Source organism: Ursus maritimus, unplaced genomic scaffold (genome assembly GCF_017311325.1).
Source record: "Ursus maritimus isolate PB19 unplaced genomic scaffold, ASM1731132v1 scaffold_16, whole genome shotgun sequence".
Classification (NCBI taxonomy): domain Eukaryota; kingdom Metazoa; phylum Chordata; class Mammalia; order Carnivora; family Ursidae; genus Ursus; species Ursus maritimus.
The window spans coordinates 33,766,322-33,779,092 of record NW_024424008.1 but is presented as its reverse complement, the minus strand read 5'-3'; the positions used below and the strand labels follow the sequence as shown (position 1 = coordinate 33,779,092).

The following is a 12,771-nucleotide window of genomic DNA, read 5'->3' as shown; positions in this document are numbered from 1 at the left end:
GAGAGAGAGAGAGAGAGAGAGAGAGCGAGAGCAAGGGAAAGGGGGAAAGAGGGAGAGAGACTGTCCTAATGTCTTTCCTTCTCTCCCCATAGTTTTTTTCTATCCTCCTTTTTAAAAATTATTTTTTCTTTTTATCTCCACTTTTAAAAATAGATAAATGGAAATTCTCTGTTTCTCACTTCTACTTTAGTTGGGTATCCAGTCTCAGCATATCTCTCAAACTTCAGTGTATGTAAGGATTTCCAGGGATACTTTGTAGAAAATACAGATTTTCAGGCCCTTCAGAAATTCTTACTTGTTAGGTCTGCAGTGGGGCCCAGATTCTGGGAGCCTCACCTCTCCATATTCTAATGCAGGGAATCAGGAACCACACTTTGAAAATACTTTCTCTGTGACAATTCCTGCTATTGCTATAAACGGTAGCTATGCATGTTTTCCTACTAATTTTAATTGCATTAATGTTGTCAACGAGCCAGTTATTTACTTTTTTTTTTAACATTTCCACAATTATACGTACTGTGAATTAAGTAACAACTTTGCTTCAACTGTAGGAGAATGCAAAAACACTCCAGGAGAGAGGCGTTGCTTATATCAACTCAGATTCATCTATAGAAGGTATATTTTATTTCACATTATTAAACAATGTACCATCTGTTAAGTTTGCAAACTGTAACTAACTTGTAAACTAAGGTTATTTTCTCCCTATGAAACTCCTCAATGATACCTTCGTTTTCCATTTTACCACAGAGAAAATCATAATTCAAACGAACCAATGTATGATTCATAACTGAGCTACTGATCCTAATTTCTTTAGTATATTTGCCATTTGCCTATCTTGAATTTCTACTTAAAACTCTAGTATTAATCATATTCTACCTGCGGAGATATTAAAAGAATTAGGCTAAAATATTTCAGAAGAGTATTTTATAGAATATTCCATAGAAATACCTCCTGTATGTATTGGAACAATTTGAAGTAAGCACAAATGACAGACTTCCCTTGGAACCTGACATGTGCCATTTGTGTCTTAAGGCTTTCACTGTATGATGATGTCTAGGTAATGTTAGAGTGTACTTATGAGTTATTGAAATGCTCTAGTCTCATGTCTTGATACTCTTGAATTGAGTAAATAAAGAATGGATGGTATAGCCTTACCACTTCCTTTGCCTAAGTCCCCCTAAGAGATACCACCTTAAGAGTGATGCTAGGATTACTGTGGGACTTCCTGCCTTAGCAGCCAAAGTCCTTCTACAACTTCCTCTGTCTGAAGTGCACTCTGCAACCTCTCTTGCTCCTGAAGAACTATTTCCTCTAATTGCTTGGGGATGATGCCTTCAGTTTCAAGTCTGTTATATCTTGTTTATAATCAGAAATAGTCAGAATTAGAATTCTATTGGAATTTCATTTGGAAGTATTAAAATACAGTGTATTTTATTTTTTCAGGCAATTATACTCTCAGAGTTGACTGCACACCCCTTCTTTACCAATTGGTATATAAACTGACAAAAGAGGTAAATAGATATGTCTTAATGTTTTCTGATGAATAGATAAGTGAATAACACCTGTTTTCTGATTTTTAAACTGGTGAGAGATATAGTTGAGTTGTATAAATACCAAGTCAGAACAAAATCTTTAATACACTATTTATATGACCTAACTATAAAAAGAGTATTGCTAGTCTTTTCTACTAGTAGATACTACGAATTGTGTGCCCTGTTGTCATGTATAGGTATACAATTTCATGTGGTAGAGACATTTTGATAGAAGAGAACACTGAGCTGAAATGGAAAAAACCTTGGGTTCAGGCCCTATTGAGTGAATTCTAGCAGCAACAACAATAAAAAGACATGGTCACTGAATCCAAATACTTAGTAATCCAGAGAGGATATACACTTGTAAATGAGGAATTATACTTCAGTAGAATATTGGATACAATAAACAATGGAGAACAATTATGGGATAGAGAATCTGAAATCCTGGGGTAGCTCGGAGAAACATCAGAAGAGGTTTACAGAATAATTAGTGCTTGGGCTGTAAAATGGAAGGATGTGAAAGTAAGAGAGAAGGCATTCTCAGCATAGAACACAGTACCTACAACAGACGGTGGAAATATGAAAGAGTATTTCCTGGCCTCTAGGTGGCTCAGTGTGACATAAGCATAAGGTTTTGATGGAAAGATGGTAAGAAATGGGGCATGACAAACAGGCCAAGTTCAGAAATCTGGCGATGGAGAAATTAAAAATCTTTAACAAGGTTCTACGCTATCATATTTGTTCATTAGAGAGATCACTCTGTATCAGTGTAGTGAATACATTAAGCTCTAGCAACTCTAACAGCAAAATGGAAATAATTCTTACCATATAGGAATTCTGTAAATATTGATAAAAAAGTACTCTGAACTCTAATGTACTTTAAAGATTATATCATCTATTCACAACCTCTGTGTACTTCATTTAAATAGTTCATTGTAGAATTTAATTACAGAAACATTTCTTTGAAGTACGTATCACTTTACAGTGTGAAGTAATGTCAGAAAAGTACTTTTCTGCGGGTGCTGTTTCCCACTCTCCCTTATTATTTCCCTTTCATTTTTCTGTTAGTGTCTTTAAAAGCGAGTTTTCCCCAGTGAGAGTCCTCTCATTATTCCCATCCCAACTCTCAAAATACCGGGTAGCTTGTGTTCTTGATCCTTTCATTGGAATGCCCCATAAAGACATCTTATCTAAAAGCAAGCCATAAGGAAAATCCTGAGAAAATCCTTCTCAGCATATGCATTTATGCTTTGTGCTGTCCTACAGAGATGGCTCCTACCTTTGATGTCAAGAATAATAATTATTTTAGGGGTGCCTGGGTGGCTTGGTCATTTAAGCCTCTCTTTTTAATTTTTTTTAAAAAATTTTTATTATGATATGTTAGTCACCATACAGTACATCATTAGCTTTTGATGTAGTGTTCCATGATTCATTGTTTGAGTATAACACCCAGGGCTCCATGCAATACGTGCCCTCCTTACTACCCATCACCAGCCTATGCCAATCCCCCACCCCCCTCCCCTCCAAAGCCCTCAGTTTGTTTCCCAGAGTCCATAGTCTCTCGTGGTTCATTCCCCCTTCTGTTTACCGCCCCCCTTCGTTCTTCCCTTCCTTCTCCTACCGATCTTGCTATTTCTTAAGTTCCACAGATGAGTGAAACCATATGATAGTTGTCTTTCTCTGCTTGACTTATTTCACTTAGCATAATCTCCTCCACTCCTGTCCATGTTGCTGCAAATGTTGGGTAATCGTTCTTTCTGATGTAAGCCTCTGACTCTTGATTTTGACTCAGGTCATGATTTCAGGGTCGTGAGATTGAGCGGTGTCAGCATGGAGCCTGATTGAGTTGCTCTTTTTTTTTTTCCTTCTGCCCCTCCCCCCCATGCTTGTGTTCTCTTTCCAAAAAACAACAACAACAAACGAGTATCAGTGTTAGGGCCAACAGGGAGAAGTTTAGGTCTATGCCCCTTTATAGAGAGGCAGATGCTTACCTATGGCCATACCAAAACCCAGTAGAAAAAGACTTTTGTATTCTCCCATGAACTGATTATTATAATTTTACCAACCCCTGGTATATGTTGGCACAGTCAAACCATGCTGGTGACATGAGAGTAGGAAAGAGTTGTAGAGAGGGCAGTGCTTAGAAGGGCAGCTGCCTGATTAAAAAAAAAAGAAAAAAGTGGGACAAGGTGTTGAAATAATGGAGGAGGGTCAGCATCTATGAAGATGTGTATATCAGAAAGTATGATCTAGGGAGAACAGGCTGAAGGGACACCATTCTGGTTAGTGCTAGACTGAGATGGTGATTCCAGAAAATGAAAGGATTTTTCGGGAAATTCAGTCTAAGCAGGATGTGGGAGCTGGAGCAGGTCCTCAGTGATTGCAAGTTGGCAAGAGAGTAGAGCAGAACCCAGTGAGTTGCCTAAAAATGCACAGAACATCTCCGCAGCTCCAACGTGCTGGGGGGCAAAGGGGTGACTGTGACTTTTTTTTTTACAGTTTATGAAAAAATTTATTGTTTATACAAGACCTTGTTTCAATTCATCCAAAGAAGCAGGCAGGACAAACTGCATTATGCCCATTTTGTGGGTAAGGAGAATGTACTCAGGAGAGGTTGACTTGCCCAAGATGCCCTCAGTGGCAGAGTGGGGCTGACCCACCCCGAGGGAGACTCCTCCCTATACTGCGTGTTTTCGTATCACTTAACGATTCACTGAGCACCTAACATGTCAGTCAGCCCGTGCCAGGTACTCCCACTCATCAGCTTGCCCTCCTGAGAGAAGCTTGTTCAAACCCCACCCCTCTCCTGCCCCACGCAATTAATGATGAGTTTTAAGTGTTGGAATTAAGGACTGTTCAGCCTGTCACAGTAGGAGCCAAGTGGCAGCTATGTAGCACTTAAGAGCTGAGGTCTAGAGCCAGCCTGGCCTGAATCCTGCCCTGACACCCACTGTCAACTCCGGTTCCTCATCTGTAAAATGGCGATTAATGACTGTGCCAGTTTGCAGGGTTGTGAGGACTGATTTAGTGCAAGCAAAGCACTCGTTCTAAGCTTGGCCTCATATGCAGCGATGACGCAACAACCAACTCTGTATAAGGCCAGAGAAAATATCAAAGGAATTGATGTTTATGTTAAGATGGGGACCATCATCCCCACTTCCACAAGGTGAGAAAACGAAGGCTTCAAGATGGGAAGCAATATCCCAGAGGTTATATAATGCTTTCAGAGCTGCATTAAGTAGGGTATGCCTTTTTTTTTTTTTCTTTTGAACAAAGTAGAGCTATAAATACCAGACAAATTTCAGGTGGGTATGTGTGATATTATGGATTTAAAATAGATGTTAGCTTTTGCAATTCTTCCACCACATGGCCCTGCTTTTCCTCAAGTGCGGAAAGAGTAGTATGTTTATGGGCATACTTTTAATGAGGGTAGTAAAAAAGGTTCATGCATTTACAGAAGCTCTTAGAATTTCCAAATAGAAATCTGAGGTTATACAGAGCTTTTAAAACTCATCACATTCCAACTTTGTTTAAATACAATTTGACTTTCTAAAATGGCAGTTCCTCCTCACCCTACCTGCCCTACAAAACCAGGATTTACATTGCCAATTTCAAGCTTAGCTTCTCCAGCCATATCTGTTGCCCTGAGGCCTCTTTTTATAAGTCTTCTTGGACAAAAGCAATTTACTGAAGTAAATCTTACATCTAAAGTTTACGCCAGTAACTTGCCACTAAAAGAAATCTAAGCTGCCAAAAATCAAAGTGATGACATTTGTTAAAAATCTGAAACTCTAGTAAAAAGTTTACCAAAGGAAGCAGGAAATTTTATCCCAGGTACATGACAAAATTACCATTAGGTAGACAACAGAAACGAACATGACTTTGATTGGAATTTTTTTCCTTGCCGTTTTTTTTTTTTCTATAAAGAACATGACACATACCCATATAGTTGGAAGCTGATAACATATGGTCTTATTACTGGCTTAAATTTAGTTGCTTCCGCCTCTAATTCGCAATATTCGATTTTTCATTCCAGATCTCCAGCCCAGACGATGGTTTTGAGAATAAATCTCTTTATGAAAGCTGGTTGGAAAAGGACCCTTCGTTTGAACATATAAATTTTCCTAGGTAAATTACTTGTATATTTCCTACCATAGGATAAATTATGAATTCCCATTTGCCCCTTGTTTTTCCAGACATGCAATTCTTAGATGTGTCAATAATTTGAGTAGAGGAAAGATAATCCCAGAGAATCCCTCTTGTAGCCTTCGATTTGCTAATTGGACAGGATAGCCAAGTCTTTGAATCTACAATAGAGTCTAGTTTTGCAGATTTTTAGTCAAAACTATTTTGCCACATTATCAGGTATTAGTTTGCATTCTTGCATTACATTTCAAATATGTATTAGATGTATTAATAAATGTAACTCCAGATGATACTGATGAAGTAAAAAAAGAATGGATTATTTGCTTCTAAACTTAAGGGACATTATAAATAACAACCAAATTATGTATTTTATCTGTAATCAGTTTAGACTATATAAGTATTAATTTTTTACTTCTTGTTCCTACAATAGCAGCTTTCTTGAATTTGTTTTCTCCTGCAATACTATTTCTAAAACTAGCAGATGATGGTAAGAGTGTATAGCTTCATTCCATATTCCAAATAAGTCCTGTGAAAGTTTGCATTTTCACTATAAATGTTTGACATGTTTATTTAAAAAATATATATTGGAGTAGAAAAAAAGTTTTAAAAACATCCAAAGTACCAAATAATGTAATAATACTTTTTTTCTGTTATTACATATGTATATACACATATGTTTGTAGTGGTTTTCTTTACTATATGCAAAGAAATATATTAATTGGATATCTAAGGGACATTTAGATTCTTCATGATCTTAAGTATATATTTTATTTCAAATATACTTTATCATGGCAGTTTTCTTTTTTTCCCCTTTTAAAAAATATTTTATTTATGGGAGAGAGAGAGAAAACGAGTGGGAGGAGGGGCAAAGGGAGCAGACTCCCTCTGAGCAGGGAGCCCATTGTGGGACTCGATCCTAGGACCCTGGGATCATGACCTGAGCCAAAGGCAGATGCTTAACCGACTGAGCCACCCAGGTGTCCCTCATGGCAGTTTTCTTACTAGATTATAGTTCTCTGAGAGTGACCAAATCTTATTTTCCCCTCTAAATAAATACCATAAAATGCTGAAAATATTAAAGAAACCATAGTCTCAGGCTCCCTGCTCAGCTCCCTTCTTCCTCTCCCTGCTGCTCCCCTTGCTTGTACGTTCTTTGTAAAATAAATAAGATTAAAAAAAAAAAAAAAAAGACGATAGTCACTAGGCTGCCATCTTGGGGGCACTGTTCAACGCCGGCTGTAGGCAGTCAATGCAGGATTCTAGTTTTACCATACCAGTTTCCAGCACATGATAGTAAAGTATCCTGGAGTGGTGCACCTTCTCAGAATTCTTGTAAATATGCTGTGCAATTCCTTGCTTGGATTCACTGTTCCATTTATTTACCTTCCTCATTTTTTAGTTTATGTATTTATTTCTCCTTGTCTGTATATTTATATTCTACATCTAGAATCAACAAACTGGGATCTGGAAGTGATTTTGAGGCTTATTTTCAGAGACTTGGAATTGCTTCAGGCAGAGCCCGTTACACTAAGAATAGGGTAAGCTATTCCATTATTTTGGATACATAGCACTTTATCCATCTCTTTGTTTGGAATTTTAAAGTTTTTAGCACCAGGGCACCAGGTCACATGGCCCAGGAAGAATTCCAGGGATAAGGGCTGACTTCATGTCCCTTTGTAGATGGACTAGGAATTGACTTGGGTTATTCTGTGAATTTTCCCTGCAGGGTTATTCAGTGAAGTGGTAGTTAACACAGTAATGCCAGGTACTAGAACCAAGTAGTTCATGTCATTTTTTGGTGCAGGCTTTGTTGGAAAGCCTCATTCTTCTCATCTTTTCCTGAAGAAAATGTGCAGGTGAAGAACCTGTCTCGGTTACAGGGGATGCCAGTCTTTATTGTCAGTAGCCCCTCTTCACATCCCCACTCCTGCCTGTCCTCTGACTCCAGGGCTTTTGACTAGGGAATAAAACAAGTTCCTCCTGATTTTTCAGTCGAATCTCTTTTCTGTTCTGCACTGACTAGTGTGCACCATTGTCGCTCAAATACACGGATGATACACAAGTCCTAGGATATGCCGACGTATACCGTGTCTGCTTGATTATAACTCACGTGAGAAACCAAACTGTAGATTACAACAGTAAACGAAGAGATGTCACAGATTTTAGTAATTTTCAAATCCTAATCTCAGTATGCCAGCATCTTGCTTGTCTAGAATACATTGTACCCCTTGCAAATTTGACTATCCAGAATATGACCGGGAACAGAGATGAAAGCAAAAACATCTCCCAGATAACCGAACACAAGTGCATAAATCTGTATACCAATACTCATTAAACTTTTTCAAGGCCTATTCACTTTTATATTCTCTCATCAATCTGAACAAAGTTATCTAGTTTTAAAACATTGTGGATTAAAAGCAGAGTGTCAGATAGGAAGAGAGACTGACACGGGGATTCCTTTTAGTGATACTAAAGGCAATAAAAATGTTAACCTTATAGCAAAGTAGCAGACAGACCAAAACTAAATTCAGGAAAGGCAGCCCTAAGAAATCAATTACATAAAATATCACTATTAATAATTTATCCTGGTAGCCCGTAATTATGTGATAAAGGGTAAATGGCATTTGGTTATACAGTTCAGAAGGCAGACAAGTTGCTTCTAAATATTGAATTCCTCAACTATATGGATCTTAGTTGCCCAGAACCTGTCATTTCCAATCAATTGATAAATAATTGTAAACTGTGCTAATACGCAGTTTGAGTATGTACTTCTTAATTGCAGTTATTAGAAATACACTAAAGACAGTTTTCAGGAAGTATTTTGAGTGAAGATTACATGAATTACAAAACAAAGAACAGTAAAATTTTAAATCGGTAAACATTTGGTGATAGTGTTTTAGATTTTAACCTTTTTCTGCTTCACTGTGATAAAACTCAGGGTGCCGCCCGTGGTTGTATTTTTTTCTGCAATCATTTTTATGATTATATCAATCCTGTAATTTGCATATTTAATGTTTGTCTGAATTTAGTACCTACCCTTTTCTCTCCCCCCGCCCCCAGAAAACAGATAAATACAGCAGCTACCCAGTATACCATACGATTTATGAGACGTTTGAATTAGTAGAGAATTTTTATGATCCCACATTTAAAAAACAGCTTTCTGTGGCTCAGTTACGAGGATCACTGGTTTATGAGCTTGCAGACTCTGAAATCATTCCTTTCAATATTGAAGACTATGCAAAAGCTTTGAAAAACTATGCAACAAGTATCTACAATTTATCTAAGAAACATGACCAACAGTTGAGAGACCACGGAGTATCATTTGGTAAGAACGCTGGGTATTTTATAATCTTTAAGTTACAGCTTTAAGATACCGTCTCCTCTTGTCGTCACTGCACACTCTTTGATCCTAGAATATATACCTGCATCACTTAATTCTGACTCTAGAAAAAAACTAAATACTTTTAAAGAATGTAGTTTCATCTGGTATTTGTAAGATGAATCCATTTTGCTAAGTTAGTGCTATAAACATTGGGTTTGTAAATATTTTTCCTGTGTTTCTGCCTTTAAAAATATTTTTACTGTTAAAAGAACAATATTATTAAAAAACAATACTACACAAAGATGGGAAAACAGAGAAAACCTACTCCCCTACATATGTAATTATCATTATTCTTGCATTTATTTGTCTACATGGAGGAACATGGCTTTAAGCATTCTTTCATTTTATATGTATATAGCCATCTTGCGGTTACTGTTCTTACTCTGTACCCCCTCCAAAGGAGGGATGAAATGCAGTGCAGTAGCACTGAGCACTGGGTCTGGAAGTCATTGCTCAGTTCAAATCCTGGCTCGAATACTTAATCACTGTGTGATGTTGGGAAAGGTACTTGGCCCCTCTCGTGTGTCCGTTTTCTTAGGAGTGAAACAGTAAAGAATGTAACATGTTTCCAAGACTGCTGTGGGTGATTCAGTTGGTTAGTATATAGAAAGAATGATGCCTGACACTTAATGCTCATGAATGTTACCTACTAGCAGGATTTTAACGGTTTTGTTTTCCATCTGGGAGTACATATTCTCAGAAGTATATACCAAAATTATCAAATTTGTATTCAGTGTCTACCATCTACAAGTTCTGTGTTATTTCCTGGGAGATACAAGGATGTGTGAAAAATAATCATTGCCATCAGAGAGCACAGAATCTCATGTGAGGGACAAGAGCAAAATGCCAGGGACAAGTTGTTCTAGGATAGAGTACTACAGGAACACAGAGAGTAAGCACAGGGTAGTCAGTAGTGGCTTTTGAATATTATTACATCCAAATTAGTCATCTTCAAAGTTACGATGAGCAGCAGGTACTAAGATCTAGATAAAATGATGGAGAGAAAATTTAGGAAATTGTGTTTATATCAGCAATTGCAGAATCTCTGTAATGATGGGGCAAATGAAATTGGAGAAATAAGCAGAGCCCACAGCAAGATGGACATTCATAGTTCTTTGGGTATCCATCCAGTTCTTTTCCTAGATGCCCTGATTTTCTTTTGGTGAATTACTTTTTTATCAGTTGAAGTCAGGATCCAGCTGAGAGAGAGCACACACAATTGAAGTGGAAGGATGATCTTTACACAGGTTTATTAACCTAATCTGTCTCTTAATACCCCCCTCCCAATATTGTCAAACTCTCCATCTCATTGGTGACACTCCATCTGCATTAAACATTCATAATTTTCTGTCTTACAAAAGTTTCTTCTATCTAATGTACCCTACTCACTTCCCAATCAAAATTTGCCATTTAGTGCCAGGCAAAAACAGGCCCTCAGAAAATGTTTTAATGGGGTTTACTGAGTTAAGATGGCGGAGGAGTAGGGGCCCCTTTTTCAGCCGGTCCCCTGAGTCGAGCTGGATAGGTACCAGACCAGCCTAAACAACCACGGAACCAGCCTGAGACGCAGGAAGATACATCTGGATCTCTACAAATGAACATCTCCAGCGCTGAGTATTGAGGTACGAAGAGGGGAGCTGTAAACCGTGCACAGATATCGGAAGATAAACGGAAGGGGGAGGGAGCCGCCGCGTTCGGGCGCCGGGAAGCGGCAGCCACCTGCACGGGGGAGCGGGCGGACTCGCGGTCGGCACCCGCGAAACAGCAGACTGAGACCCTGAACCGGGTGTGCGCGCCACCAGGTTTCTCACGGAACTCTGGAATCCTGGTGTGCTCACGGGATCCAGACTGAGACCGGGAGATCCGGGAGCGCGCGCAGGGCGGCTGGCGGTTGGCGGGCCACCTGCACGGGGGAGCGGGCGGACTCGCGGTCGGCACCCGCGAAACAGCAGACTGAGACCCTGAACCGGGTGCGCGTGCCACCAGGCTTCTCACGGAACTCCGGAATCGCGGTGTGCTCACCGGGCATAGACTGAGACCGGGAGACCCGGGAGCGGGCGGGGCGGCCGGTGGCTGGCGGCATTAGAAACACAAAGGACAGACACGCGGGCCCTGGAAGTGAGGGCAGGGACGCCGGGTGTGGGGCGCACATCCCGGGACGCTGCAGGGTTGAGCAGCACCAACAGCAACAGAGTTAAAGTGGCCAGAACATTAGTAGAGAACGGGCCGCAATCCCTCTGTTCTGTGACAGAGGCTGAAATTCGGCCGCTGCTGCTCTGACTCTCAGAAGAGGCACAGCAAACCGCCAGGGAAAGCCGCCAGAGAACAAAAGCCTGGAAATACCGGCTCAGAGAGTGCCCATCCCCATCCCCCCTCGCAGGGGACACGGAGACTCTACCCAAACAGGGTTGCCTGAGTATCGGCGCGGCAGGCCCCTCCCCCAGAACACAGAAGGCAGGCTGAAAAATCAAGAAGCCCACAACCCGGGCGCCTGGGTGGCGCAGTCATTGAGCGCCTGTCTTCGGCTTAGGGCGTGATCCCGGCGTTCCGGAAAGGAGTCCCTCATCGGGCTCCTCCGCTGGGAGCCTGCTTCTTCCTCTCCCACTCCCCTGCTTCTGTTCCCTCTCTCGCTGGTTGGCTGCCACATAAATAAATAAATAAAATCTTTAAAGAAGAAGCCCACATCCCTAAGATCCCTATAAAACAAGGGGCACGGCCTGGGACCCAGTCAATCATTTGGGCTCTGGAAACCCCGCAACCTCTCTTCATCAGAATGACAAGAAGGAGAAGCCCCCCCCAGCAAAGAAAAGACAGTGAGTCTGTGGCCTCTGCCACAGAAATAATGGATATGGATGTAACCAAAGTATCAGAAATGGAATTCAGAGTAACGATGGTCAAAATGATGAGTAGAATTGAAAAAACTATTAACGAAAAGGTTACTGAGAATATAGAATCCCTAAGGACAGAAATGAGAGCGAATCTGACAGAAATTAAAAATTCTATGAGCCAAATGCAGGCAAAACTAGAGGCTCTGACGGCCAGGGTCACAGAAGCAGAGGAACGGGTTAGTGAATTGGAGGATGGGTTAATAGAGGAAAAAATGAAAATAGAAGATGCTTTTAAAAAAATCCACGCCCACGAATGTTGGCTACAGGAGATTACTGACTCAACGAAACGATCCAATGTTAGAATCATCGGCATCCCCGAGGGGGTGGAGAAAAACAGAGGCCTAGAAGAGATATTTGAACAAATTGTAGCTGAAAACTTCCCTAATCTAGCAAGGGAAACAAAAATTCGTGTCCAAGAGGCAGAGAGGACCCCTCCCAAGCTCAACCACGACAAACCTACGCCACGTCACGTCATAGTGCAATTCGCAAATATTAGATCCAAGGATACAGTATTGAAAGCGGCCAGGGCAAAGAAATTTCTCACGTACCAAGGCAAAGGCATCAGAATTACGTCAGACCTGTCTACACAGACCTGGAATGAGAGAAAGGGTTGGGGGAGCATATTTAAAGCTCTTTCAGAGAAAAACATGCAGCCAAGGATCCTTTATCCAGCAAGGCTGTCATTCAGAATTGATGGAGAAATAAAGACATTTCAGAATCAACAGTCACTAACCAATTTCGTAACCACGAAACCAGCCCTACAGGAGATATTACGGGGGGTTCTATAAAAGTAAAAAGGCCCCAAGAGTGATACAGAACACAA

At 40.3% G+C, this 12,771-nt stretch overlaps 1 protein-coding gene and 1 pseudogene across 2 annotated transcripts in view; one reads left to right on the top strand and one right to left on the bottom strand.

The window, feature by feature from the left end:
- LOC103660690 (N-acetylated-alpha-linked acidic dipeptidase 2) overlaps positions 1-12,771 on the top strand; it is a 109,363-nt gene that overhangs the window by 38,863 nt on the left and 57,729 nt on the right. For both annotated transcript variants that reach the window (XM_008688343.2, XM_040631008.1), the window contains exons 12-16: positions 552-615; positions 1,444-1,511; positions 5,569-5,660; positions 7,126-7,216; positions 8,739-9,003. In XM_008688343.2, the coding sequence (XP_008686565.1) occupies positions 552-615; positions 1,444-1,511; positions 5,569-5,660; positions 7,126-7,216; positions 8,739-9,003 (580 nt within the window). The remainder of the gene's footprint in view (positions 1-551; positions 616-1,443; positions 1,512-5,568; positions 5,661-7,125; positions 7,217-8,738; positions 9,004-12,771) is intronic.
- LOC121102938 overlaps positions 10,002-12,771 on the bottom strand; it is a 47,423-nt pseudogene continuing 44,653 nt past the window's right edge.